Source organism: Micropterus dolomieu, linkage group LG02 (genome assembly GCF_021292245.1).
Source record: "Micropterus dolomieu isolate WLL.071019.BEF.003 ecotype Adirondacks linkage group LG02, ASM2129224v1, whole genome shotgun sequence".
Lineage (NCBI taxonomy): Eukaryota > Metazoa > Chordata > Actinopteri > Centrarchiformes > Centrarchidae > Micropterus > Micropterus dolomieu.
The window spans coordinates 11752675-11780553 of NC_060151.1; the positions used below are offsets into that span (position 1 = coordinate 11752675).

The window sequence follows — 27879 nt, forward strand, 5'->3', positions numbered from 1 at the left end:
TTAAGAAGCTCTTAACCATATGTCAATATATTTTATGTAATCTACTATCGTCCCAAATGAGCATTCTGAACAATTGCTTTAGAGGTTGCTTTCCACTGCCATCATTATGTTTGACAGAACAGGCAATCAATCAGAATTAAATACTATGTCAGTGCCTGCAGGATTACGTTTTAAGTGTTTGGGTATTTGAATACATCTCAGCATATGTCTTTGCCCTTAAGAATATGAGGCACAACAGAGATAAACATCCACATATATATAAGCGCAGCTTCTCTGGCAAAGCAGGGTAGGGGAACAGCCATGACTTGAAGCAGGACACATAAATAAAAACAGTCCTGAAAAAACACCAAATGTAATAATGTGGACAAAATCATACAGTATATCTTAGCATATACAGTATGTATATTTAGAAGCAGGGATATGATGCATACACCTCCAACAAAATGACCATTACACTCAAATACACAATCAGGACTGAGGATTTACTGTGTGATGCTTAAACTTATCATTTATGAGTGTTTTCCAGGATTAAGTGTGTAGAAAAGTTGCCTGTCAGATCTTTCAGTTGTGAATAGCACACATTTAGCTTAAAGCTTTTCTACATTGTGCATTCCTTTCTTCTTCTGTGTGTGCTTTTAATACTTCAGGAAAAAGGTTACGTTCAGCTTGCAGGCAAATCTGATTTGTTTCCCAAACACAATCTTACTCGGAGCCACGTTTTTATGTTGAAGGCAAGGCCAACTATTGATACTCTCATTGTAACGTCAGTGTGTTGTGACGTGTGTGAAGTAAAGGACAGTTTATAATCTGATTAAAGTTACCAGACGATGTACTGGAAATCAATTTTCACAGCTCAGTTCACATGTGGGCTTTTACCTACACGCGGATTCGATAACAGCAATCCATGTCCAATCTAGAATTAGTCACAACGTAAGGAGAGCCTAAACAAGCCTCAATCATCTCCCTCTTTCTCTAAATCGCTCTCTACCTTTCTCACTTCCTGTCTATCTGTCACGCACACACACACACACACACACACACACACACTGTCTACACTATGCCTCCTACATTCATACACCTCTTCACACACTCATAGTCTCATAAAAGTTTGGCTAGGTGTCACATAAGGGGAATGATGAGTACTGAGGGGAGGAGGAACTCTTACATAACACTTAAGTCTGTGTGTGTGTGTGTGTGTGTGTGTGTGTGTGTGTGTGTGTGTGTGTGTGTGTGTGTGTGTGTTATTGGCCCAATAAGGCCATGGCTCTCCCAGTCGCTTCTAATGTTTATACCACAAAGATAGAAACACACACACATCCCCTAGAGAGGGAATTAGAGACAGAGAAGGGAAAGGAGGGAATGGACCGTGTGCATGCAAAAGAATCTTCTCTTTGGGTTTTTTTTCCTTCGCTGTACTGGTGGGAAATGAAAAGGTTGTGTGCCTGTGTTTGTGTGTACATATATAATATACGTGCTTGTAAAAACTCTGTAGATGAATGTGTATATGCAACCACACAGATTTGTCCGAGTGTGTGACAGTGGAGTGAGGCAAAGGGGGGAGCTGTATTATTAGCCGGATACTTCCCAGATGTGGGCCACACAGGGTAAACTAGAAACATAATCTGGGAGCGTGTGTGACAGTGCCTTGATGTGTATTTGTGCATGAGGAAGAGGGAGAGAGTGGGCACGGCTCCTCCGCTCCTCCCCTCTCTTCCTTCATTCCCTCACCCCTGTCCACCCCGCCTCCTCCCCCTGCTGTCATTTCGACTCTCAGATAGCCAAATGTCATTTTCACACACAAAGGCCGCGTCTGGCAGCAAACAGTTCTCATCAAACTACTTGTTTCTCTCTGAAGGTCAGCCGAAGCCCTTTTAGTTTTCAATCACTGATCTGAACTGTTCATTCACCCTACATCTCATTATTCTTACCTGCTCGTGGTACTCAATCCCCATGCTGAGAGTATTGACGAGGATAGCGATCATGATCCCTCGGTTGAAGTATTTACTTTCCACAATCCTCTTCAGTTTTTCCCTGAAACCTCTCCAGGCCCAAACCACTCCATTTTTGTACTCCACAACCCCCCGCTGTCTGCTCCGACCTCGCCCACTTCTCAGGTCCCCCCCCTAGAGCAAAGTAAAGTGAGGCACCAAAGGCGAAAATGCTGATTCAGGGGACTGGATACAATAACATGTTTATTTAGTAATTACTGCAGTTTTAGAAGATATACAAAATAATAATAAAATAATAACTTTAAACTATAAATAATGGTATTTGGATAATAACACTTTGAAATGCAAGTCCTTCAAAAAATAATATCTTGCCTTGTTTTAACAGATATATGAGTTTGTATTTGGCCACCATCATTTACGCCACATCACCACTTCCACAAACTTCATCCTCACTGTTTACCATCATCATTAATGCACCCCTGTGCATTCTGACCTGGGGGAAGTCGTGCAGTCCGTCAGTCTCTCCCCTGCCTCCCTCCAGGTCTCCCAGTTCCAGCTCCAAGGTCTCCAGGCTATGGGCACACAGAGGGCAGCTAAGCAGCTCCAAGAGCAGAGGGCTGGGCACCACGCCGGCCAGCTGGTACAGCAGCCTCTGGCGTCCTGCGGGGGGAAAGGGGTAGGAGACAGTCAGACACTGCAAAGAGGTTATTCCTAGCTGTCCTGCACTGCTGCTGTTAGCTTAACTGAGCAAGACAATGTTAAAAGTTCATTTTTCATCAGACTTTCACCTGTTGCACTATTTTCCACTGTGAGAAACTAAATGCAAACATTTTTTTGTGGCAAAAATCAATTAACACTTGGTCCAAGCCAAAGGTGCACACTTTTAAGCTCTGCTTTCTGGGGGACAGTGGCTTCATATCTTTATGGATATTATAACAATATCTCAAAATCCAATATTATTTTGTAAACAACATCACATAAAAGAGGTATAGTAAGAGGATACCCTGAGAGGTGAAACACAGGGGAAAAAAAACGCACTTGCTGCTACTCATTAAACTTATCGCTGCCAGCACCGGATTATTGAAGGTGACTTTGATGAGTTTTTATTAACTTTCCACCGATCTCATTTTGACATTTGGCAGGAAATTTTAGACAACAACAATAAACCTGAACAACAAAAGCAAGGGGGACAAAAATAGGAGGGACATGTCCCCCTCATCCTAGTGGAAATTACACCCTTGGGTGTATACACTTACGTACCTTTTTTAAATCCATAATAATATAATCTTAGCATTGTCATAAAACAGGCTAAAACACTTGTTTTTATGTCAAAGAAAGGAAGAACTGTATAATGCTTTATTAAAAAAAAAACCCAGCACACTAGGTCAAGAGAGAGACAAAGACAGTAAGCCATTATGGTATAATGATAAAGCTACAAGAATATAATGTAAGTAAAATTTAGCATGCAGTTCTGAAGGGATGTCGTCTCTCAGTAAAGAACCAAAACCAGCTGGTTTCCGCAGAGAGTACTGCGAGCTCGCCCACAGTGCTGTACGAGATCATGGCTGACTCCTCTCTCCCTCTGCTCTCTGACTACATACTATTAAAGATAGTATGGAGGATCTGCAAAGCTGAAAAACTAATAAAAACAAAACATGACTTCTGGAAGCATCAGCTCTTCAAAAGCAGCTTCAACAGCACATTATGTTGTGTAAAATGCTATCTAATACCTCAAGCTATAAAAAAGGTTGTGATCATTTTTATCTTTCCTAATCTCTTGAATACCGCTGCTATAAACACATTTCTGTATCTTTCGACTTGTTTTCATTTTAGAACTTTTTTTAAGCAAGTTCCTTTGAGGGACAAAACATTTGTCTGGCAAAAAGCTTGTTCAAGTTCATCCCAACCCCACGTTACTTTATATTACATTAAGTTAGATTAGATTACATGTGTGCTCAAATTAGATTTGAGACTTGAAAAATATTCATCTGTGCTGTCACTGGTGCTCTTAGTATAAAGGGGCTACTCAACCAAAAACAGCATTCAAACTCTAATTCCATTAAATCAGAAGGTTTATTCGAGATTGAGTCATCTGACTGAGCTGAAAGCAAACATTTAGAAACTACACATCCAGGAATGTCCCACAGTGACTCCAGACTGCGTTTTCCCATTTAGAGTTTAACTTTTAGTCAGCTGTACACCATTCAATCACCATCCATTAAAGTAAATTTAAAATGTGTGATCTTCAACACACATTAGTAGCAGAGGTGTTACACTCACTCTCCAAAGGAATCATATTGACTATGTGCAGATAGGAGGTGTATTGACAGTTTAACAAGTGGGTTTTTTTCTTCTTTTTTTCAGCATTCATCATTACTGTCTTTCCTGTATCCATCACACAATAACTGTTTGGAGTGTCGGCAGCCACAAGTGTGTAAAGGTCTGTGTGTGTGTGTGTGTCTGCTTGTTGGCAGACTCACTCCATTAGGACAGAGCAGACGAGTGTATCATACTGCCACTGCTTTTTCAGTTTCCTTTGCAACCAACACAGTTTTATGTTGTCTCCTCTCTGTCGCTGTGCTCGTTTTTCCCGCCCTTTTTCCTCCTTCTCCCTCTGCTCTTTTCTCTCTATTGAACTAATTTATTTTTATCACTGTCTCACTTTCCTTGGCCTTTCCTTCCAGATCTGAAACTACACCGGATACCTGTGTTTTTCTTTACGTGCCTTTACAATATGGAAGAGGACAGAGGTTTCATTTGAGTAAGAAATCAAGAAGATAACAGGAGACAAAAAAACGAGTGTGATGACAAAAACACAATGGAGCTCAAGGGAAATCCAGAGCGTCAAGTTCAGATTGTGAAGGCTAATTAAAGGACAGTGAAACTTATTAAAGCAGAACAACGAGAAATAAACAAGGCAACATAAAAAATATGAAAATTACTCTAATAATTATTCAATGCTAAGATGATAAACAGGATTATTAAGCCCTAAAAAAAGCAGTTTATTTGGTTATTATGTGACTCAAGTTGTCACACTCAGACAAGGTGGTTGCCGCTTCCTTAAGCTGACTTGTGCTCCACATTGTTGGCTAGGAAAAAGGTGTTAACAAGTAAACCGTAGTAAAACGTCTCTTCAGGAACCTAAACGTTGTTAACAGCTTCTGTCTCCATGTAAGGAGTATGTATGTGTCTGTGCAGTTGGTGTGTGTGAGCCCTCTTACTGTGCTGTCCCATGAGCTGGTGGAGCTTGTTCAGTGTCTCTGTGTGTTCAGATGCTGGGTGGTTTGGGGGGTGCTGCTCTGGACTGGGACCACACTGCTGGGAGTGAGGGGGCGGCGTCTTACTACTGTAGCTGCACACAAACGACGGCAGAATGGTCGGATAGTTCATCCCCCCGTTCAGTCGCCCGAGCAATGCCCCCATGCCTTGGGTGAAACCAGACGGATGGCCGCCGCCACTGCTGCTATTTCCATTAGTACTCCCTCTCCTTACAGGAAGCGACTTCATCTCCAGCTCCTCCCCTCCTCCTACCCCTCTTTCTCCGTCCATGTGCTCGGTGGTTTCCACGCTGATTGTGTGCTGCCCTCCGTTGCTGAGGCGGCAGTGCTGGTGCTGATGGTGCTGCAGAAGGTTATGGATCGGTCTCAACCACAATGCACTACCCGGACCTAAGCCACCGCAGCCCCTGCTGGAACCATGGCCGTGTCCATTACCCCCGCCGTTACTGCCTCCGCCGCTGCCATTAGGATTCACCTTTTTACGCCTTTTACTGGTCAAAGGACAAGAGACATTAATAATGATAAATAACGTGGATAGAGATGGTATTATTACCAGGTTTATATAAAGTTGTAAGATGTATCTCTAATAATTTGGTGGGCTATGCAATATGTAATTCTGTGAGATGCAAAACTACCAAAGCCTACTGATACAATTATTAAATGCTCATAACCAAACACAGGTACTCCTCCAGTGATGCAAATGGACACAGGAGGACCAGTCTTAGTGCTGGGAAAGCCATGATTAATTTAACCTGGGGGCAAAAGGGTGATTATAATTTCAAAAAAATTTTTCCAGGTTTTTGACAGTCATCCTCATAATATCTCAAAAAATCTACAAGCATACGCAAAATAAGTCCAGTACAGGTCCCAAACAAATGTTTTGATGCCTCAGGTACTGAGAGGTTGTTTTTTTTTTCCTGTTTTATTACTGCCACTCATAAGTGGCAACTCTTTGTAGCCCTTTGCCTTCATTTCCCACGTGACCCGACCCCGGATAAGCGCTTGATGGTAGATGAATGGATGGATGGACTGCCTTCATTTCATGTCGTCTATATTTGACTGGATTTTCCTGGACAGAGAAAAACAAAACAGCCCATTTCTAACCTGTGCCATCCAGAGTATAACCTCTGGAGTCTGCGTGTTAACTTGCGATAAAGGTGACTGATGTAGCGTAGCATCTCCTCGTAGCATGAGCCCGGTTCGCTGTAACTGGCGAGGGTGGAGTCGTTGGACATGTAGCGAGCACGCTGCTCCCTCATCAGGGCGTTCTCCCTCTGCTTTGTCTCGGAGAACTGGGTGGCGATGACCACGAGGCACAAGTTGATCATGAAGAAAGAACCCACCTGGTTGGGGAAGTAAAGAATGGCTAGAGTGATAAAACTGCAGCAATGCAGCTTTGTAATGATATATATATATATACACACAACACTCAACGCTGTTACATCACCTTCATCAATATTTTATTTATGGAACAACTCACTGTTGACTTCATTCCTCCTTAAGGTGTTAAAAGTGTAATAAAACACAGTGTCAACAAGCAGCCATATCAGGGCTTGTCTATTATTAAGACGGAGCTTGTTTGGCCAGATCCTGGGATGATAAAACTAACTTTATTTTTATCATTATTTAAAAATTATGAAATTTAAATCATGTTCTGATGAGGTGGCATTGACAGGAAAGTCTATAGTGAAATGTCTATTTACCATGCCATTACTGTACATTACTGAAAGAGTGACAGGAAATTACTTTCTCCATCTTTTTAAAGTTCTTTTCTCTGACATGCTCAGTTATCTTAATTTCTGTCTCACTCACTTTCTATATGAATTACTTTGATTTACTTTCAGCCTTCCTCTAGTCCCGTCTCTCCCCCAGTTGTTCCCCCTCTCTCTCCCTCTGAATGCATAATAAGCACTTTTACTTCAAACGACAGGCAGGCGGGGAGCTCTTACAGCACTGTAAAATATAGTCGAAGCCGTGATCTTTGAAAACCTCCACAACAGCATGATGAGAGTGAAATTATCCACGATAAGAAGTCCGCAAGGTTCAACAGAGGGGAGTTATACTCCAAGCAGAGTTTAGTGGTTTACTTTATAAAGGTTATTCTGAGTTTTCCAAAGCAGGACTGAAAATACAAAAATACTTTTTACATATGCATATTTGTTGAGCATTCAAACACAATGCTGCAGACTGTGTAATGAAATGTGTATTGCAGTTAGTTTTGAGTTCAGTGTGGTTTTTGCCTAGATCAGTTTCAAACAAGACCCATGTTGATCCATGTAGATCTGGCGCAAGATATTTTTGGACCCAATCAAAATTTTAATTTTTTAAAATTCATTTTGATGCTTTTTCGGAGCTTGCTTCTTGAGTCTTAGCAACAAATTCAAAATCTCAGGAAAGGTTGTTAACTAAAAAAAAAAGAAAATACAAGGGGGTACTTACGATAATGAGCAGTATAAAATATATAAAATTGTAGAAGGAGTGAGCATCCATGACATAGTACATGATATCTACCCATCCTTCCAGTGTGATGACCTGGTGGCAGAGACAAAAAGACACAGAGAGAGAGAGACATTGTGTTATAATGAACGGAAAAGTAAAAAAACTTAGCTTTTTCTTAAAAAAACATATGACAAACACACCCACACACAAAACTGTGCGCATGGACGCACACAGACATTAAAAGCACAAAGCTGTCAGATGCAATACATTTCCAATTCTGTTTTTAATGGCTAGTCCTCAGAAGAAAGCCTGTGGTGTCCCTCCAACTTCTTATTTGTGTGTCTGTGTGTGTGTGTGTGTGTGTGTGTGTGTGTGTGTGTGTGTGTGTGCCAGGGGACTGACGCAGCTCTTTCATGTGCCCACTATGCTAATGAGCAGTTGAGATGCTGAGACCTGAAAGCGGTGGCTAAGGCCAGCCAAGCCCATAATAAACTCACACCTCAAGATTTACACCTCAGCTAGCATAACACGCTCCACCATAAACTGTGAGAGCATGCACAACAATGGCATGAGCAAGCACAGACTAAACAAGTGTCCAAACACACATGCCAACAGGCATGTGCATGCATGCATTCCTGACCCAGAACCGACTAATCCGCTCTCTATTGGATTGCTCTCCTTGCACCAAAAATAGCAGAGGATCCCCGTTACTGAGCTGAAACATGCCTGTAAAATAAAATCAATAGTTTTATTCTATAGAAACAAACACAAACATATATTTAGTCAATCAAATTAATAATCTGGTAGTTAACATAACAACTAGAAAGAAGAAGACAAACCAACAACCATCCCAGCCGGCAATTTCACAATACAGACTTAAATAAATGGTCCCTCATTCATACAATTCAATAAGAAATGGATTTTTTTATGTGTATCAGCAATAAGTACATATGTTCTTTATCAAAATGGAAGAAATGTCAAATCACAAAGGACCATCAAGCAGCACATATTGCAAGATGTATTCTTCTGCAAAGCCATTTTGTAGAGGTCAGTGATATGGATCACAGGAAAGAGAAGGTTCTCATCTGACGTTACTTAAGAGAGGAGACAGATGCGATACCCTCAACAAATCACTTTCTGACCCCGCCGACTACCTCCATCCTCAGCTCCTGACCCACCTTGAAGATCAGAGATAGCTAGCAAACTGTAATTCATGCTAATGACATACGTGTGGAGCAGAGAGCGAGTTCTCCGCTGTCATTGGTGAATGACTTATTAACTGGCACATTGTACTTGACTGCTAATGGACAGTCTGGCAGAACAGGTGTGTGTGTGTGTGTGTGTGTGTGTATGGTTGTACACGGTCGATAGCCATTAACCTGTAGGTTAACAGAAACATTGGCCAGATAACCCATAAGTTCACTTCCCTCTTCTAGTCATCCATTATCTCTCGACTCTAACTCTTCATACATGTCATCCCTTCCATCTTTCTCATTTCTTCCACTCACACATTTTATTTTCATCACTCCTTCACTCTCAGCTCTGCTCTTGTCTTTTTGCGCTCCTTGGTGACAGAGGTCAGGCCATTACCTGATTCTTGACCCATGGGTCAGGACTGAGTGACATTCTCCTTTAAAATCAGTTGTTATCACGTATTATTGAATTCTAGTGTAAGCCCTGCGGTCAAGAAAAAAAGAAAACAAATCCCATACAAATAAAATGTCTGTCTCAAACTACCTTTTTGCTGATTCTAAAACAATATAACGAACCCTTAGCAAACATACAGTAAACACAAGTTTCAGTCTTACCGCTGACTACATTTCCAATTAGCAAAATAGAAGATACCAACACGGGAAGTCGTCATGGTATATTTGATGCATGGCCAAACCCTGGGTGGGACCTAATTAAGCCACAGGCTTGGCTGTGGTGTGTACCAACGTCAGCAGGAGTCCCTGCGTAACCCTGCATTAACTCAATTTGGAACGACGGGCTGAAATGTTTTCAAAACCTTGCTCTGAGATGTATAATTCACATTCTTTATATTTACAGATACTGAGGGAATACAGATGTAGACTGGGAAGACAAGACAAGCAACTCATTTAACATTCAATGTAGCCTTCATTTTATTTTAACATACTTTACATCTTTCTCCATCTGTATGGAGCTTTTCTCTATTATGTTATAAATACATTTTTTTATTTTCCTCCTGACAGAGTAGTACCTGGCCACTAAACCCAACCTAAATGCATACAACTTTTCCAATTATCATCTACCACACACACACTTTTCACCGATTCCATATACCTGGCTAAAACAACTAATCTCATCTAAGACTGAAAGTGAATCTTGCTAAACCATCACAAAAGACAAAAATCTGCCTCTGACTGCAAGCTGAGAACACACACACTTTCCAGTGTGTGTGTGTCTAACAGGGATTAGTATGTCTGTTTGTGTGTGTGAGTGTGCGTGCGTGCGTGCGTGCGTGTGTGCGTGTATGCTTGTCTTCAGTATTTGTGCTGTTTGGGGTAATTTGAAGGTAAGACTCTTTGAGAAAGTCATGTTGTGCAAGTCAAAGTCTATTAAACACAGAGACAGATCTCTCCGTGGGTCCTGGACAGATCTATTAAAATGGATGGAATTCATATCTCAATGGTACAGACAGCATTAGCACAAAGACCATGATAGGGAAAAGCGTGTCACAGCTCCTGGGGGAGCTGGAATCAGCAAGAGGAATAAAGACAAATACATTACATACAACCAGTGAGGGAAGAGGAAGTGGCTTTCAGGTCAAGACGCATGCCCTCTGATGGCCTCATTGGGGGAGTTTCTTAAAGCATGACACACGTTAAAAAATGCCAATTTTGTGTTGTTTTTGACTGATGACTTTTGACTTATTTTTGTATGTAACTAATAGCATTTTAACTGTTTTGCCATATGTGACCGGCTCAAGTCCTTCACTTTTAAACAGTTACTGCATGCAATAGCAGCTAGTGTTTAGACTCCTACATAGCACAATCTCTTTGATAGCTTGGGTTTTTAAAAACTCATCTTGCTTCCTACAAATGGAGCTTCCCCAAACCATGCAATTCTGCTAAAAACAAGGGTCACATATTCTGCATTTGACTTAACTCAATTTGTATAACTTTCTGTATGAATGTTACCAAATGTAGCTCACTTAAAAAAAAGTCTGCCGAGCTATAGCGTCTTTGCTGATATAATGACGAATTTAAACACCCCCTGAAGATCTTGTTTTTGCTGACCTCCAACTTTTCACCTAGCTTCAGTGATGTCCAAGTTTACTCCAGGACCCTCTGACATCACTGTTGGGTGTGGTTATAGGTGCAATAGAGCGCAAATCAACTTAAACCAAAATCTACAAAATCTTATAAAGATGATACATTCTGAACACCCTGGAGCAACATGGAGAGCATGTTTTTCCTTCCACATCCATATCTGCACATTCATCCCTTCTTACCTGGAATATGGCTATCCACGCGTAGCCAATATTGTCAAAGTTGACAGCTCCCTTGTGAGGGTTGAAGTCCCCGGGGCGACACACATTATAGTACTGGTTCCAGTTAACACAGCCATTAACACTGGCCCCGCCCAACGCAGGGGAAGATCCAATCAGAGCTGAAGTTTGGTGGGAAGCAGCCAATGAGCACTCTGCCCCACCCTCAGTGTAGGCCGGCACATCGTGGCAGCGCAGCATCCCGTTCTCGCGGGCAGCCGAGCAGATAAATGGGCTGTCTTCACCTTCCTCAGACATGTAGTAAGAACTTATGGACAAGTTGTACATTCTGGTTGGACAAAGAATAACAAAAACAAATGGATATGTTGTTACAATACATTAATTATTTATGTGCTTAGCTTTTAAATATCTCTCAAGCCCTTTTCTTTTTTTTGCTGCTTGTTTTTTATGGAAAGTCAGTAATAGGATACATTAGCAATATATTAATAACTGACTGATCCATTGTGATGAATGAACTAGTTTCACATAATAAGAAAATCAAATATACAGAATACATGTGACTAGAAGCAGCAAAGTGATTTCATCTAATTCATACTAATTTGTAATAATTCAGAAATGGGTTAGTCATTGTCTTAATGTTTAGCAGTACTTTTACAGAAAAGAGAAATACACAAATTCTCCCCAGGACCTTGACTGTGACAGATAAAAAACATTTTGCTTTCCAAGAAAATTAAAAAACATTGCTTGCATTTCTTGCACTGAGAAAACATATTGTGCCATTCACCAAAAAGCAGGATCAGATAATCCCTTGTATTATTTGCGTTGATTTCCAAAATGGAAACCTGGATTAGATGTTAGCAAAGAGTGTAACTAATAAGAGTGGATAGATCAGTGATCTTATTAAATAGGCACACATGATGTTATCTTTGAATTTGTCACAAAACACATCCAGCAATAACAACCAACTACTACACTATTTTCACAATCCATCTACACTGTGTGTTCTCTTCTTCCACAACATCTCAATCTGTGATTTCTACTCCAATCATAAATCCTCCAAACAACTGACTAATGGGGTAGATGAACCTTATGTCTTATAAGTAACTCAAAAACCAAAATACAGCTGCAAACAATAATGCAGAGTATGTTAAAAACTACTGTAATGTCCATTTCTTTTCAATGAAGACACATTGTTATGATGAACAGCTAGCTAGTGCTAGTCATTTATTTTCCGCCTCATGATAACATAAAGTAAGAGTTCCTCTCTCTGAGTTAACACAGTAAATTATCACAGTGCTACCTTGTGGCTAGATGGATAGATGACATTTTAATGAATATCATTACAACTATTACTGGAAGCTGTGGGCAGTGTAACCATCTCAGCCGTCATGAAGTTACTACTTAATTAAATGGCTGATTTCCTTTAGTCAAAATCTTTAGCTGAATGTCATTTTGTTCATGCTACCTTCTCCCTACACTTTTTCATGGTAGGTTTAGACACATATCAGTGAATATGTAGGAAGTAGAAAAAGAAAAGGGACAATGTGATTGTCCATTGATACATTCAAGTTGCACAGACAGTTTGCACACTCCAATTAAAAAGAGAAAATACCATCTACTTAATAGCACATGCTTACAATTATTTGCATATTATTTGGGCATTTGCAGTACAGTTAAACAGCGCATAATAACTCAAAAGCTGAGTGAACAAGAAATCTATTGGTATCCATGGTGACAGCATGGAGTGACATTTACCCGGTTTGGGAAAGCTAGTACACTAAGTTTGCCTGTTGCCCTCCTGTTTATGTCCCTCCTTTAGACTCCAGAGTGTTTGTTTGTCTGTCCTGCCTGCATGTTACTGACTTTAAGGCTGATATTGGTAAAAGTAAACTGGTTTTTCATCTCATATGCTGAATCCGTCTGTGTATGCATCCATACCATGCCTAGTTAAACTATAAATGCTGACCTGATTGTCTTCAGCCTACACAATGCCAGTACAGAAAATAATTTTGTTTGTTGAAAGATGTCCAGCAGCAGCATTAATATAACGCAACAAAAAAAGGCATATCATGGGAAACATCTGAGAGGCAGAAAAAAATCTATGATTTCCAGAAAACTAACTGGAGAAAGAGCTAATGCATGGGACTACACACACATGCACATGCTACATCACTATCACATAGGATGGTCTGAATTCATATTGTTCTGGGGGTCAGACTATCATTTGTTCTGTGAGAGCAAGCACAGCAGCCTTGGCTATGAAATATTAAGCTGCTGTTCTCTTTCTGTCTCTTGCACAAAAAAAGGATTCAGCGACATTAACTCTGGTACATATTTGTACAATTATATCAAAAACAGAATTAGTTCAGGGGTGTCCAAATGACATTTTTTGGCTTCCTGAGGTTGTGGACACTGAGGCAGTTTTTCTTTCTGTTTTGCATAATTTCAATCCCTACGGCTAAATTGGTGACTCTGATCCTTTCTATGTCTGTGCATGTGTGCCTGTGCCTTGTTTGTCTTCTTTGGGAGATAGTGGTTGTTTGGCTGTTGCTCTTCTCTTACTGAACTGAGTGAACAATATTGAATGTTAGTGCTTTCTAAATGACCACATGGTGCGGGCAATGAGAAATTAAGGAATTTGTATGTAGAGTTTAGGAAAAAGGGTGTTATGGTTTTGAAATTTTAGTTTAAAAGCCTGCTTATAGTGTTTAAGCAATGGAAAAAAACTGTAAGACACGAGAATCACATCATCTGCAAAGAAGAAAAGTTATATTTCTTCATGTAAGTTTTAGAACTTATGCACTGGACTGTTCTAATTAATAAGCACGTTAAAATGTGACAAAAATGTAATAACATAGGGCTGAGACTACAGCCTTATCTCATTCCACATCTACATTTATCTCTGTCTATCTCTTCCTCTCCTTGCTTCTCCCTGTATGTGTGTGAGGCCATACGGCGGTTTACATCCTGAGGGCACTACGCAGTTTGTGTACTCTAACAAGTTAAAATTTCTGTACTTTTTCTACAGGTAACAGCTGACTGTTACACGCTATGCCAACTCAACACAAACTCTAACAAGACAGAAGCAGAAAGAGAAAAGGGAAGACGGATGTAAAACAGAAGGAGAGTAGGAAAAGGGCAGAAAGAAAGAAAGAAAGATCATGTTCGAGTTAAATGAGCTGAGCATGTTAGAAAATTTCATGGGTGTATGCTGGAGGCAGTGCTGGTCACCATATGAATGTGGAGAACAGCACTTGCAAAGAAGTATGGAAAGTAGACTTCTTCTTTCTGGTTGGGGGAAATGCAAATAATTTATCACAAGCCAAATTCCTTACGTTCTGATGTCCTCTCCCAGGAAGCAGCGGTTGCGCAGCAGCCCCGCCCACAGCTGGACTCCCACAATGCCAAAGATGAAAAAGACAAAGAAGCAGAGAAGAAGCACATTTCCCAGCATGGGCAGTGTGTCCAACAGCAGGGTCACCAAGATCCGCATACCTACACAAAAGTTAAAGATGCCATCAGACATTATTTTCACTATGCTGTCTCACATGCACAGGCCTACACACACATTAAAAGTTCACATACATACACCCTGACAAGCTCTACTGATCTTGTGAGTTTGGAACCCACAACATCACCCCTACAGCCAATTTAATTACAAGTGATGACAATACTGATAGTGACAGTTTGACGTTTTTTCACGCTCTGGGATTTGAACTCACAGCTTTCCTGTGGCTAGTATTATCTAACCACTTGCGTTCAGAATCCATCTCCAGTTGTCAGATGTGTTCAGCGTCAGCAGAGTCAGGGATCTAGTCCCTGAGGTCCTCACAATGTGTCCTGTCCCCTTTCACATATATCGCAGCATTGTCACATTGACCACTCTTACAATATGGGAATTTCATAGAGTTACTGCTAATTTTGACAATGTCAATGCTATTTAAACTTAAATCTCTTTAAGTCTCTAAAATGTAATCTCCTGTTTGTGCTGTGCAGAAGAAAGGTCTCCCTGAATCAGTTATCATTCAGTGAGATAGGTGAAAAACATAAACAAACACTTTTGTTTGTTTTGCAGTTATGAACTGCCTGAACTGCAGTAAGCTAACCTGTGTTCTAATTAAATGTAGTGCCCGAAGCTAAATGTTACTACCTGTTATTGCACTTTCTCCATTTTGAATGAACCTTTTTGTCTAACTGCATGGTTAATGCTCTCAATACAGTATATTTGGGATTACAAAGACACGTGGAGAATAAAAGGTCAAAACAGGAAACAAAATGAATAACTTTTGAACATCCCCCTCTTGCTTACAAGTACAGATATTGCACTGACGGTGGTTTTTGATGTTGTTACTCTCTGAAGTACTAACTGTCACGGCTCAGAGGAAATGACTCATCAGCATTTAGCATACATCCTCTTTTTTGTGTTTATTCATGTGTGCTTCGGTGTATGCTCATTAGCCACATAGTTGCTGTCCAGAACACTATACTACACATAGTGGCACAGCATTAAATCTCCTAAAATAGGTTTTTGCTTAAGTTTTCACCATGTATAATATGGGAAAGCAAAATCAAGAATAAGCCCACTCTAAATCTATCCATCATTAATCAAACCATTCAGCCAGCAATCCATCCTTCCTTAATGATTGACTGATCACATTTCAGCTGCAGATCTAGAGTGGCATGTGCTATATTGTTTTTTGTCTTTTACTTTGAACATATCTGATTTATTTTATATCTGTCAACTTGCTATTGTCTTTTGCTGTTCCTGTTTCTCACAAAATACTCTAGAGTCACTAGAGTTTTGTTGTCTACTTGGGTGCATACAGCACATGTAAATGTAGCTACACGTGCACACACTGAGTAAACAGTACAAAGATGCCTTACTATAGAAGAATCTGTGTGCAGTGAAATCTGCTCTGCAAACCCAAACATTTCACAGCACTGGCATCCCCTAAGCAGAATATTAATGGTTTCTCCTTACACCATTTTGGGTCAGCAGGGAAGGTTAAATTAAACTAATGCATTCGAATGGCAGAGTGGCAGATTCGATGAAAGCATTTGAAAGAGGGAAGGGCCATCTATCCAGTATGTCATACCACTGGGAAAATTACGTTTCCAAAAGCTTGAAAAATATATAGACTTTCATATTACCAGACAAAAGACATTGAACTAGTAACTGTGTGTAATATTGTTGATTAGAGACAAAGATGATATTTCAAATACTGGAAGATAGACCATAATCTATGATCAGATCTTTTAATAAAGTCAAACAATTGAGTAATTGAATATGTTAATGTGAAATATTACTGGTAGACATACAACCGACAATGATGAACACATTTCTTTCCACTGTCTTTTTACAACCACACTGACCAGGAATTTAATACAGTTATAGCAAAATATATGCAATGGACAAGTGTGATGGTATCTGTGAATAAGCAGAACATAATAAGAATAACAAGAGTAAGAATAACACATAAAGGGATTTTATGAAAAATATAAATACTTAGCATTAGCTAGGTTATATTGCCCTTTATCAGCTGAAAATTCATGCAGGATCAATGGGGAGAATTGTTATTATTCGATATTTATAAAACATATTGTTACAGTACTTAAGAATCTACCAGGAAACTATGACAAACCCACTAAACAGACTATGCAACTATACCACGTCTACGGTTTAACACTATGGATCTGATACCAATACCACCGGCTAAGGGTGATGTGGAAGAATCCAAGTTCGGTCAGAAACGTGTTTTCATAGAGTCTGTGAAAGTGGAGGCAAATTATTCTAAAGATATTTTATACATTATTCTCTTTTGATCTATTGGTATCTGTCCTTTCCAAATTCAGTGAATGTGTTAGATAAGTTTCTAGCTTGTGCTCTCATTACTGTGCATATAGAGAGCTGTTGTGAACTTCTGGGCGCTGTTTCAGAAGTAATAAAAATGTATTAAAAATCGGACTGACATTTATAACTACGCTTATAACAAAAAATCCAGCCTTGCAACAGATCCTTCATATGTTACGATAAGTGCAGTAGATTAAGAAGAAAAAAAAAAACATCTAATACTGTTGTTGCAATATTCATTGAATTTTGGCCATTCCTTTCCAATAAGCCCTTGACGAACACAGACTATATGTCACGATTCAACAGAAGAGGCGAGTCCATGAGTGAGTTGAGGTGTAGCAGCTAGCTCAGACATGTCTGTAATAACAGCAACACAGAAAAGTGTTTACACAAGAACTTTTAGACGGCTAGGAAGTTGAAAAAATGCATGAACTGAAAAATGTTTAATTAAAATGGTTTATTCATATTTGAAGCAGTATTCCTCATTTCCGCACATCTGTTTCAACAATTTAGTTTTTATCTTGTTGATGCGCCAAACAGATGGTGTTCTGATATGTTTAACATCTAACAGCCATTTTCACTAAGATACCAACTCACTATGTGCCATTTCACTTGAATGAACCTCCCACCTGTTTTCAGCTCTCCTCCAACCTCTGCACAGAGTGCTTGCTATCAAAACACACACAGATAGGCAAAGTGAATTTCAAGGTCAGAAAAATACCAAACTGTCAGAGCGCTGCTTGCGCTGGTCGTTGTTCCGCCACGGAAATAGGATACTTTTCATCTACTTACGCAGAACTAAAAACTGAGAGATTGAGTGACAGGAGAAAGGTTAGGACGGCAAGTAGGGAAAGAAAAACTTTAGCCTTGCTATTAGCCTGGTTGGCTTGCACCCACAAACACTAATGCTGATCACAAACCAGAAGAAAAAGTGCAGTCTAAAAGAGACAAAAAAAGAGAGAAGACAAATAAAGGAAGTGAGCTGGTGTTAAACACCTTGAGGGTGTCTTTTATTGTGCGTACCTGTGAGTATATGAGTCTGTGGGCTTTGGGGCATGTTTGTGTTTGTCTGTATCTACACTGACCTTGAGTTTCCAGCCCCAAGATATACCTCTCATTGTCACCCTCATTGCAATTCTCTTTACTCTCTATCCACCTCCCTGTTTCTGACCCTTCAGGAAGCAACTGAAAACTTGTTACAATAAGATAAGTTTTACTTCACCTTGTCCATGGCTGTAAAGAATGTTGTTCGCTCCTGTTAGCTTAACGATAAAGTTAATCTTACATTTTCAGTCCTCACAGAGGTACAACAACACAGCAAATATATGTGTGTCACTGTGTGTGAGACTGTTCGGGGTGATAGCTTGAGAGAAACAGACAACCTGCCATGCTTTATGATTGTGTTGGGTTATTTGCAGTGCCCAGAGGACCCACATACACACAAAAAACTGAAACACACACTTGCACAAACATGTAACGTCATCACATACAGGAGAGTCTTAGGTCAACCTGTGTCACATACTAACAACTAGCTTATTCTGGGAAAGTGGAGTCGTCACACACACACACACACACACACACACACACACACACACACAGTCTTTTAGCTTGCTGCAGCCAGACAGTAAGCAGACATTACATTACCTTGATGACATACTTAGTCAATGCAGTACAAATATACCTCCAATATTCCAAGAATACTCCCTTGGATTCTCCAATGGTATAAGCGGGGATGGGCAGTATTTATGATACATGTATTCAAAATACACATTTAAAATACAAAAATAGGATTTTGTAATTTGTATTTGATATGTTTGATGAAAATAGCTTCATATTTTGTATCAAAATACTTTTGAAAACTATGCCTTTTCATTGTCATTAATAACGTTGTGCTGCAACACCATCAACCCATCTACCACTGTTTGTTAAAGCTCAGGATGATGCAATGGAGGCCGTCATTACAAATCACCAAGTAACCAAATGAGGATACAATTATGAGTCATTGCAAACTGTTAGTTGAACATTAAAGAGATGATTACTTTAAAACTAACCTTCATCTGGATGATCAAAGGGATACGTGAATATCTGATCTGTTGATTGGTTACATGTCAGATTTATCGCATGACTCATTAAGCAGAGAAAAGCTGTTGCCCTCAAACGTTGTCCACTTAATCAACTGAGTCAGAGTTATGGTAAAGGGATAGGCTAGATCAATAGAAGATAGAAGCTCTGAGAAGTGATTTTATAGTACCTTGGAAAAGTACTTGTATTTTGTAGTTTATACACTTAAAATATGGGTATTTGGCATCTTATTATCTTATTTTAAAATATATTTTGATATATCTTTGCCTATGCCTGGTTTTAAATATATATATTTTTAATAAATGGTGTTTTATGACCAATCAAATCTGTCTAACCAGTTGACATCTGAAACAGCTGTGCACAACAAGAAAGAAACACCCATAAACCTGTTTAAGAGAGATGTATTGAACAAAATGGCCCCTGACACTGGACGCCTGAACCTGAAAAACAGCTTGGCCGCTTGCCTAATGTATGCTGGTTAATAATCTTGTAAGTTGTTATGACACCATTGTCTAGTGATCCTCTTTAGCTGTAGATTCATGGCCACTTCTGTCACAGAGCTTTTAGGAAAATGACAAACTATGTGCAAGTTCTCACTCAGCACTGGCACAGTACAACCTCTGGAAGTGAGATTAAAGGAAACACCAAGTCCTGGATCATCGGTCAACTTACCGTTAAGTACCTTTTTTTTTGTTTTTCATTTTCCCAGCAAAATTGTTGAATGATGGTTGCTAACACACAGGACATCACAGTGGTCTTACACGAAATGCATATACCTCCGTGTGTCACATTCTGCCTGTTGGCTATGTTTAAGTTTAGCACTCTGTGAGTTTTGGTTTTTTGGTCAGTTGAGTATCTGATATTTAGTCTGTTGTGTTTTGGGGTTCTGTCCTGTCTGTTGTCCTGTGTCCAGTCTGTTAGTGTTAATTGTGAGCTCTGCCTTTTTGTTTTCCGTTTGGTTATTATCATTCTGTGTTAATCTGCTTTTGTTCTGTTATCCTAGTCTGTTGTCTGAGTTTGTCTGTGTTGTCCTGTTATCTTGTCTCCCTTATCCACTCCACTTTTGTTGCTAACGCCTTGCGTTTAGACTCCCTGTTGCTGTTCTGTTAGTTTAGACTTACTTTATAATTTGCTTGCTACCTTAGTTTACTTCCTCTACCTGATGTTATTATTTATCTGTCAGCTGGTGTTTAGGTATTTTCCTTATTTCTGTTCCATGTTTAGTGTTGTCCTGTTTCCTGGTTGGTCCTGTCTCTGTTCCCTACCCCGTTCGGTGTAACAGTTGGTTTTGTTCCTGATCTTGTGTTCTCTGTTTAGCCTTGTTTATTCCATTGTTCATTTGCATGTTCAGTTTTGCTCATTTGTACCTGTCTGTCTTGTATCTTAGGTTTAGCCCTGCATTTTAGTTCTGTGTCTTAGTTAAAGTCTCTCCTCGTTCTGTGTTTGCATTATTTCGGCTTTGTCTGCTCTGCATTCTGTTTAATCCTAGCTTCAGTCTGTTTTCCCTGTTGGTTGTAGTTTATTTGTGATCTGTCTCCTTGTGTCTGGATTAGTTTATTATTTATATTATTCTGATCTGTTACGTCTTATTTTGATAACGTCTGTGTTTGGTCTTCAGTAACCTGGCCTTTTCCGAAACTAGACCCTCGCCACTTCCACCCCGACACGGAGTGATCTCTAGTCAGAGTCACCCTCACAGCCAAATCGAGCTCCCTAACCCGTGTAGGGTATGGACAACTTTCGGACAAACTACCCTCTCCCCCCAGCGTAAATAGGATCTGAAGTTACCGCTGTAGCTTAGGCCTACTCACTGCTATAATACGTGTATCAAATAAACAACAGTTGTATTAAGAATCAGGATAGATGTTGAGGAAAAGTGTGTTTTTTTGCAATAACGGAACTGAAAGCAATTGTCATTAATTTCATGTCTGTATTTGTGTTGAATATTTCTTTAAGAACGTGACTTCAGACATCACAAAAAATAAATACTCTATTCTTTAATGAAAAGATTGATATTCATTGTAAAAAAAAGCCTAGGCTATATATTTAAACCTCTATATCTTATATGAAAAATATTGCATTCACAAATGCAACATTTCAATATAAATCAAATATTATATAGAAGCATTATATAGTCTGAAGAATTTAAAACAGTTGCATAAAGACTTAACTATTTTTCTTTAATGCCTTTGTTGCTTGTTACGTGATCCCCCTGTGTATCTATTTATGCCATGTTCTATTCTGTCCTTTAATGTAAGCTATTTTGTGTTGGCTGAAGATTTTCGCATGAGATGAATTCGATTGAATAAAAACAACAGTTTTATTGTCTATCAGACTAGAGTCTTTTTTAATTAAACACAATATAACATTCGGGGTACGTTGTTAACCTGTGAATGGTGATATGAAATGTTAGTGTAGTTTCGGAATTAAAAAATCCTACATGTTAAGTCACGCGGAACTTGCATGTGAAAGAAAGGTCCCCCATCGTGCAGCAAAGGGTGTTACACACCTACAACAAGCCAGCATCGGTGCTCACTCTGCATTTGAGGGTTTAACAACCCACAACCACTCCGCCCTCATTGGTTTCGGATGGCACTCAATGTGGCGGACCCTCCACATGAACATGCAAACGGAGTGGAAGTAGGTAGGGAGAGTGAGTAGCAAGCAGTTTCGGAAAGGCCCTCTCTGTTTTCCCCTGCTGTCTCTCTGCCTGTCTGTCTGGTTAGTCCTGATCCCTGTCACCTGTGTTGCTCCCGCCTGCTCGTTAGTCCCTGGTGTATAAATGTTTGGTGTTTCTGTTCAGTCCCTGTCCGGTCATTGTAGTGTGAATACACCTGTACCTCTGCTGCTTGGTCCGTTGGATTTTAGGATTCCTCAACTGCCTGTAAGCCTGATATCCCTGAATTGCATTTCTGCTCCTGTGTCTTGCATTTGGGCTCTCACCTGCTTTGCGCTCACCTCAAATCGTGACACCGTGGACTATGACCTGGATGACTAGGAATCTACACAGATACCTAAGTTGAACTGCCTGTGATGTGTGTATATTACAGTATGATACTGGCAGTATTGGGAAAGAAAGATGTGCACACTGTACCAAATAATTATGTAAAGTTGCTCAAGACAAATAATAAAAACAAATCAAAATAAATATATTCTTGTTCATCATGTTTAGTATAAAAAATCTTAACTTTTCATGACTAAAAGGTCGTTCTACTCTGGACAATAACGCAAAATATTCCTTTTGCTCATTTTATTACCTCCTTTTCAAACATTGTCATGGACATATTTCTTTCCTACCAGTTGAATTCATGCATAAGTGGCTAGAATACAACCCATGAAAACTTTGGGTAGCAATTTCAGTGGCCTACTGTTGTGTGATAGCATTGAGCAAAAGAGCGAATGATCGCACGTGGATAAATTGTGCTCATTGCTTATTAAGGAACATTCAGGACCCTTCCCAAAGAAGTATCCTTGCAAAGGCTCAAACACGGACTTACTTGGTACTCTGTTGATGGCCCGAAGTGGCCTAAGTACTCGGACGGTACGGATGGCAGACAGACTTGCATTATGGCCATCCAGAGAATACTCCATCACCCTGAGCACAGAGAGAAAGGCAGGGAAAGAGTGTTTTACTTTCTTGTCCTACATTTTACAAAAATGCATTTGTGCCCACAGATATATCTACACAAAGCGACAACAAGAAAACTGAGAAAACCTAAAATATAACAATGATTATAATAGCACATACCCACATAATTACTATACATATGACATTTAATCACAGTCAGAGTCAGAAGCCTCTGAATAGTCTATATAGCAGCACCCAAACATCATAAAAGTCACACACAGGGAGAGAGAGACTTGGTCTTAATTGTGTTAAGTTTCTTGTACTCTGCTCTGTGATTGTGCTGGCTGTGTGAGGAGTGTGTGTGGTCATACTGGTTCGGCCCTTGGAGCGTGGGAGTAGCTAAAGGAATGTCTGCTACTGATTGGGTCCTGCCCTTGCCTCAACCTACAGTTTATAGTAGCCCCAGCCTTTAATCTGGCTGTGCAGCTGTCTCAAAACTATTAACTAACTAAGTATTGGTTGCTGATAAGTGCATTTTGAGACTGCTCACCTTGGTAAAGATTGTACTGAAAATCTCTTATCTCAGATGTAGTAGAGGTTTTCTTTGTACATCCCTCCTGTGTTTGCTTATTTCCATTAAGTTCAGTTTCCAACTCAAGACTAGAGGCATTTGTTTGCTGTCACCCTGAAGGTAAAAGCTTCTTGTATTCATTTACAATAAAGACCAACACAAGGCCAATGAAACTGTTGCAGGCTGGGCGAAGTCCCACCTTATCCTGCACAGTCTCCTCTCATCAATCTAAACTGCATTTCACTGCGTTAACTGGTTTTGAGATGCTAACCTGTGTTATATCTAATTTCTCTCACTTACGAAACATTGGTTATATTCAAAATCTCCAGTTCCATTTTGGTCTGTAAACTGAGGGACTTGGGCTGCTTTCTCCCTCTCACCGCCTGAGGGGATTTTGGGGCCGTACCCTGCTATGGGACAAAACAGTGTTTAGCCCAGGCAGACTGTTTTGGGAATGACGTCATGGAGAGGTACGACTACTTGGTAGAGAAACTCAGAGCGCTGCGTCTCGGGAAGTTCTATCAGTGTTAGCCATAGATGACGTTGTGCAACCACTGTCTTGCCCATGCTTTACCCTGGTATGGTGAGCTTGCAACGATATATGTTCTCCAGTTGAGAGGTGGAGAATCTGCACTGTCTGCTGGGGAGTGTGGGCTTACTGCTAGCCGAGTTGGGCTTAAGCGCCAGGCAAGCGTCTCGCCCATAGGACCCTCCTATCTCTCTCTAGTAAAGACAGGAATCTCTGTAGGTGTGTGTTTGTATTTTGATTATGTTGAGAACCGTACATCCAATCAACCTCACACGTGGCTGTGTGTGTTGCTGAGGCCCCAAGGGAGTACAGTGTCACATTTGGTGGAACAATGTGAGGGCGGGGTTATGGTTTTAAGGAACCCTGAATATCTAGCAGTATCTCCACCATTGTCATGTTGTTTCTGTGTTATTAATGCTGTATTATTAATGCTTTAGGTGTGACAAATGTGAGATGCACATTTCTAAAAAGCACAGGGAGGTTTCACACACTGGTTTTGATAATGACAGGACATTATGAGGACTAACACATCCACATATACATAAACACACCTGCATCCACAATCATGTGCACCTGTATCATACATATTTGCCATGTGTCTGCCATAGACACACCTAAATTTCGCACGTAAGTTATGTTATTTTATTCTAAACAGGCTTCTATTGTCTAGCTGCAGATGGCAGAGAAAATTGAGCAATTTGCGGACATGAGCAAAAAGCATTGTGGGATACAAACCCTGCCATGACGATAACAAAGTCAAGCTGGTTCCACTTGTCACCAAGGTAACAATTGGGGCCGAATATTCCCAGGGCCACCATCTTGATGACCATTTCCACAGCAAAGAAAGCAAAGATACAGTCGTCCAATACCTGAAGAAACATGATGGGAAAAACAACATACAGATAGAAATAATGTTTAACACTGACAACAATAACATAATATAGAAATTGACAAAAAGGTCAGGTCATTTTAAATTTTACTCATCGATACAGAGTCACATTTTGAAAGAAGCTGTGCCAATGGAGGTTAACTGGAAAGAAAGTCTTGTCTCCATTAGTTAGTTTCATCCCAGGAGGGAATCACTCTGGCTTAGCTTGGTGATGGCTGTTTCTCAATTAATTAGACATCTACCACAGCAAGAAAACAAATAAAAAACATCTGTATTTGAACCTAATGAGCACATCTCAGTGTGCCAAGAATCAACAAATGAGACAAGAAAAAAAACCTTTTTTACCAATTGGATTTATTCATTGTTGTTATATTCTAATCACTTAACAACTAGAATATCAAAGCAATCCCTGGTGTAAAAGAAACCCTTTATTTACAATTAATTAGCATTAGTCTTTTATGTCTCTTATATTTGGCCCTATGAGTAAAATTGCCTTTGAATTTTTCACATTAGACAGTAAAACACTGATGTAGGTCAGTTAAAATAAGTAAAAATCAAAACATGGCAAGTAAGAGGTGCTTATGTTGAAGAAGCTCCAACTTGTCACCAAGGTATAGTAAGCAAACCCATGTTGCGTGTGGCCCGACACAGTTCTCTAGCCTTCTTTAAATCTACCGTTAGAGACAGTACTGAGGGAAATAGTGTAAATGTCAGTCATATGTTTTCATGGAGAGGAAGCACACAAAAATTGCCATGTAAGATAATGTGCACAGTTTTAAGGGCGGGGTTACAGTTACACTAACCTGTAGGATGCGGCACCACTCTGACTGGCAGGTGACGTCTTCACATGGCTGGAACATCCCCAGAGTCACACAGTTGAGCAGGATCACCAGCATGGATACGTGCTCGAACCATGTGCAGGAAGAGGTTAAGGCCAAGACACATAGTATAACAACACAGAGTGTAGGATTACAAAGCAACTTGCTGAATACATAGTAGTGTTCATACCAGCGGAGATATGTGCTTCACAGGATAACTAAAACAATCACATGCAGTTGAAAATGCAATAAAATGTTTTCTGTCTGCTTTAAAACTATGAGGAGACTCAGATGATTTTATATGTTGCATCATCAAAGCTGGGGGCAGCCTTTTCTGTAACATAGCTGACCACAGGTGCCTCCTGGGCAGGCAGGAACAGGTGCAAACCACACGCACGAGCAACATGGTCCAAACAGGCCTGTTGACCTGTTCCAGAGTGAGACAAGCAATCATGCTTGCAGAAGGGGAGCTGGCCCAGTTACTCAGAGAGTTGACACCGGGAACAGAATGCTTAAAGGCCTAAAGAGTCCTTAATGGTTCCTGAGAGGCACCTCTAGGCGGGATGCCTTGATTCCAACAGCTCTATGACATTGCGTCTGTGACACGGTTTTGACAATAACACAAATAATTAGAGCCCCAGTCCATAAAAAACAATGATATAATGTGATGTATAAGATTCTAAAATATATGAGCATAGGAAACACTAATATCTCAGAAAAGAAATCAACCATGATCCAGCATAAGAGCATGTGAGCAAACAAACACCCCACCAACACACTGAAACTGGATGCCAATAGGAAGTTTTGTGTGAGCCTAATGCACATAATGGGTCTAATGATGACCCAGAGGGCCTAGCTGTTGTCTGTTAATCTGCTTTGAGCCCTTTTCATGATTTCACAAATAAACATTTTAATGGGTCCATGTCTACTGTACATCCTGTTGCATAATTTACTAATATTGATCAATGACAGAAAGTAAAGAAAAGATCTCAGGGATTTGAATTTTATAATTCTACTCATTTGTTGCAATTGATTTCAATATCTGAAAACAGACAGTGACAGTAAGAATTCATGTGAATCTTTGGTGTGTTTTGTGAAAACCTCTGAGTCGTATTCCACTTCTGACCTGACTAAAATAGCACTTTTGTTGATTTACTTTTACTTTATCCTTTCTTTATCCTTTTTTAACTACCATTGAGATTATCTATTTAGGGCAAAGAAGTAAGTTACAGAGGGCATTATCAACAGAGGATATTATTTCTTTCTTTCCCTTATCTCAGTTTATTTTCTGTCCACATCGTAAGGGCTCCAAATATGATACATCTATAAGAAATGGAGTCCTAGCAATGCAACCACATTGGTGCCTCTCTAGATAGACATGCATTTGATGGGAATATCTTCTGTCTGGGATTGTTTATGAATTCCACTGACATCGTTTGAGTGCAGCAACATGGATGGCAACTTAAATTACACTCTTGTTTCAGTCAACTAAATCAAAGATGACAAATCTGAAAAGCCTAAGTCAGCTTCAAATCCTAACTTTCATCTTATTCGATTCTTTTTCTTTTCATCAAAACAGATACAAATCTGGTAGAGAAGCCCTGTACAGCCATGTACAATAAAGAGATACTCATCATGAGAACTAACATGGACGAACACATTAAATAGATCAGTGTAGATGCACTCATACTGATAACAAACTCATAAATCCATTGTAGGAGTGCTGACAACATGCTAATGCGATTCCATAAATCAAACCAGTCTATAAAAACTAATAAGTTAGCTAATAAAAATGTATATAGACAGCATACCACAGTGCTTCTGCAGCTGGAGTATGAGGGGAAATGAAAAATAAATAATAGACAAAGGGTAATCAAAAAGTACAAAGACAGCATGAGTGAGAGACAGACACAGGAGGAGGGAAAATGACAGAGAAAAGAAGAGAACAAGAGCAGGAAATAACTTTAAATTATGTCTCCTCAACTAGGAAAAGGCACTAACCCTGGTCTCTACTTTAGTTTCCCCCCCCCCCACCCCACACACACACACGCAGTGATCTGGTGTGTTCACGGAGTTGCAGCATTAAAGTATTGCCAGAGTGAAATACTGTTCTAATTAGACAAGGAGTAAAAGTAGAACACGAATGGTGACCACCAGTCTTCTACATTTTTAGGTAAATTACATGAAGTTTATGCTGCACACACATAAGGACAATCAGGACTCGCTGCTGTGATCAGGGGCTGAGACAGAATTTCGTATCCATGACCTATCATCCTAACTTTCTCCAGTGCCTGTTAGAGGAAAAGATAATTGCGGTCTTCTATAGCCATGGCTACAACCTTTAATTTATCCAACACTAATAACTGCGGATTTTCCAGTCTCTTGAGCCTCATACTTGGCTGACAACCTGGTGCGTAGTGCACAGCACACAAT

General features: G+C 39.9%; 1 protein-coding gene across 3 annotated transcripts in view; it reads right to left on the minus strand.

Annotated features, from left to right (window-relative positions):
* cacna1ha (calcium channel, voltage-dependent, T type, alpha 1H subunit a) overlaps positions 1-27879 on the minus strand; it is a 140014-nt gene that overhangs the window by 45738 nt on the left and 66397 nt on the right. For 2 of the 3 annotated variants that reach the window (XM_046074653.1, XM_046074646.1), the window contains exons 3-12: positions 25432-25543; positions 24475-24608; positions 22569-22666; positions 14474-14633; positions 11142-11466; positions 7667-7759; positions 6332-6570; positions 5171-5718; positions 2410-2609; positions 1929-2123 (exon numbers count right to left, since the gene is read on the minus strand). In XM_046074653.1, coding sequence (XP_045930609.1) covers positions 1929-2123; positions 2410-2609; positions 5171-5718; positions 6332-6570; positions 7667-7759; positions 11142-11466; positions 14474-14633; positions 22569-22666; positions 24475-24608; positions 25432-25543 — 2104 coding nt within the window. The remainder of the gene's footprint in view (positions 1-1928; positions 2124-2409; positions 2610-5170; positions 5719-6331; positions 6571-7666; positions 7760-11141; positions 11467-14473; positions 14634-22568; positions 22667-24474; positions 24609-25431; positions 25544-27879) is intronic. The other variant, XM_046074661.1, reaches the window with a different exon arrangement.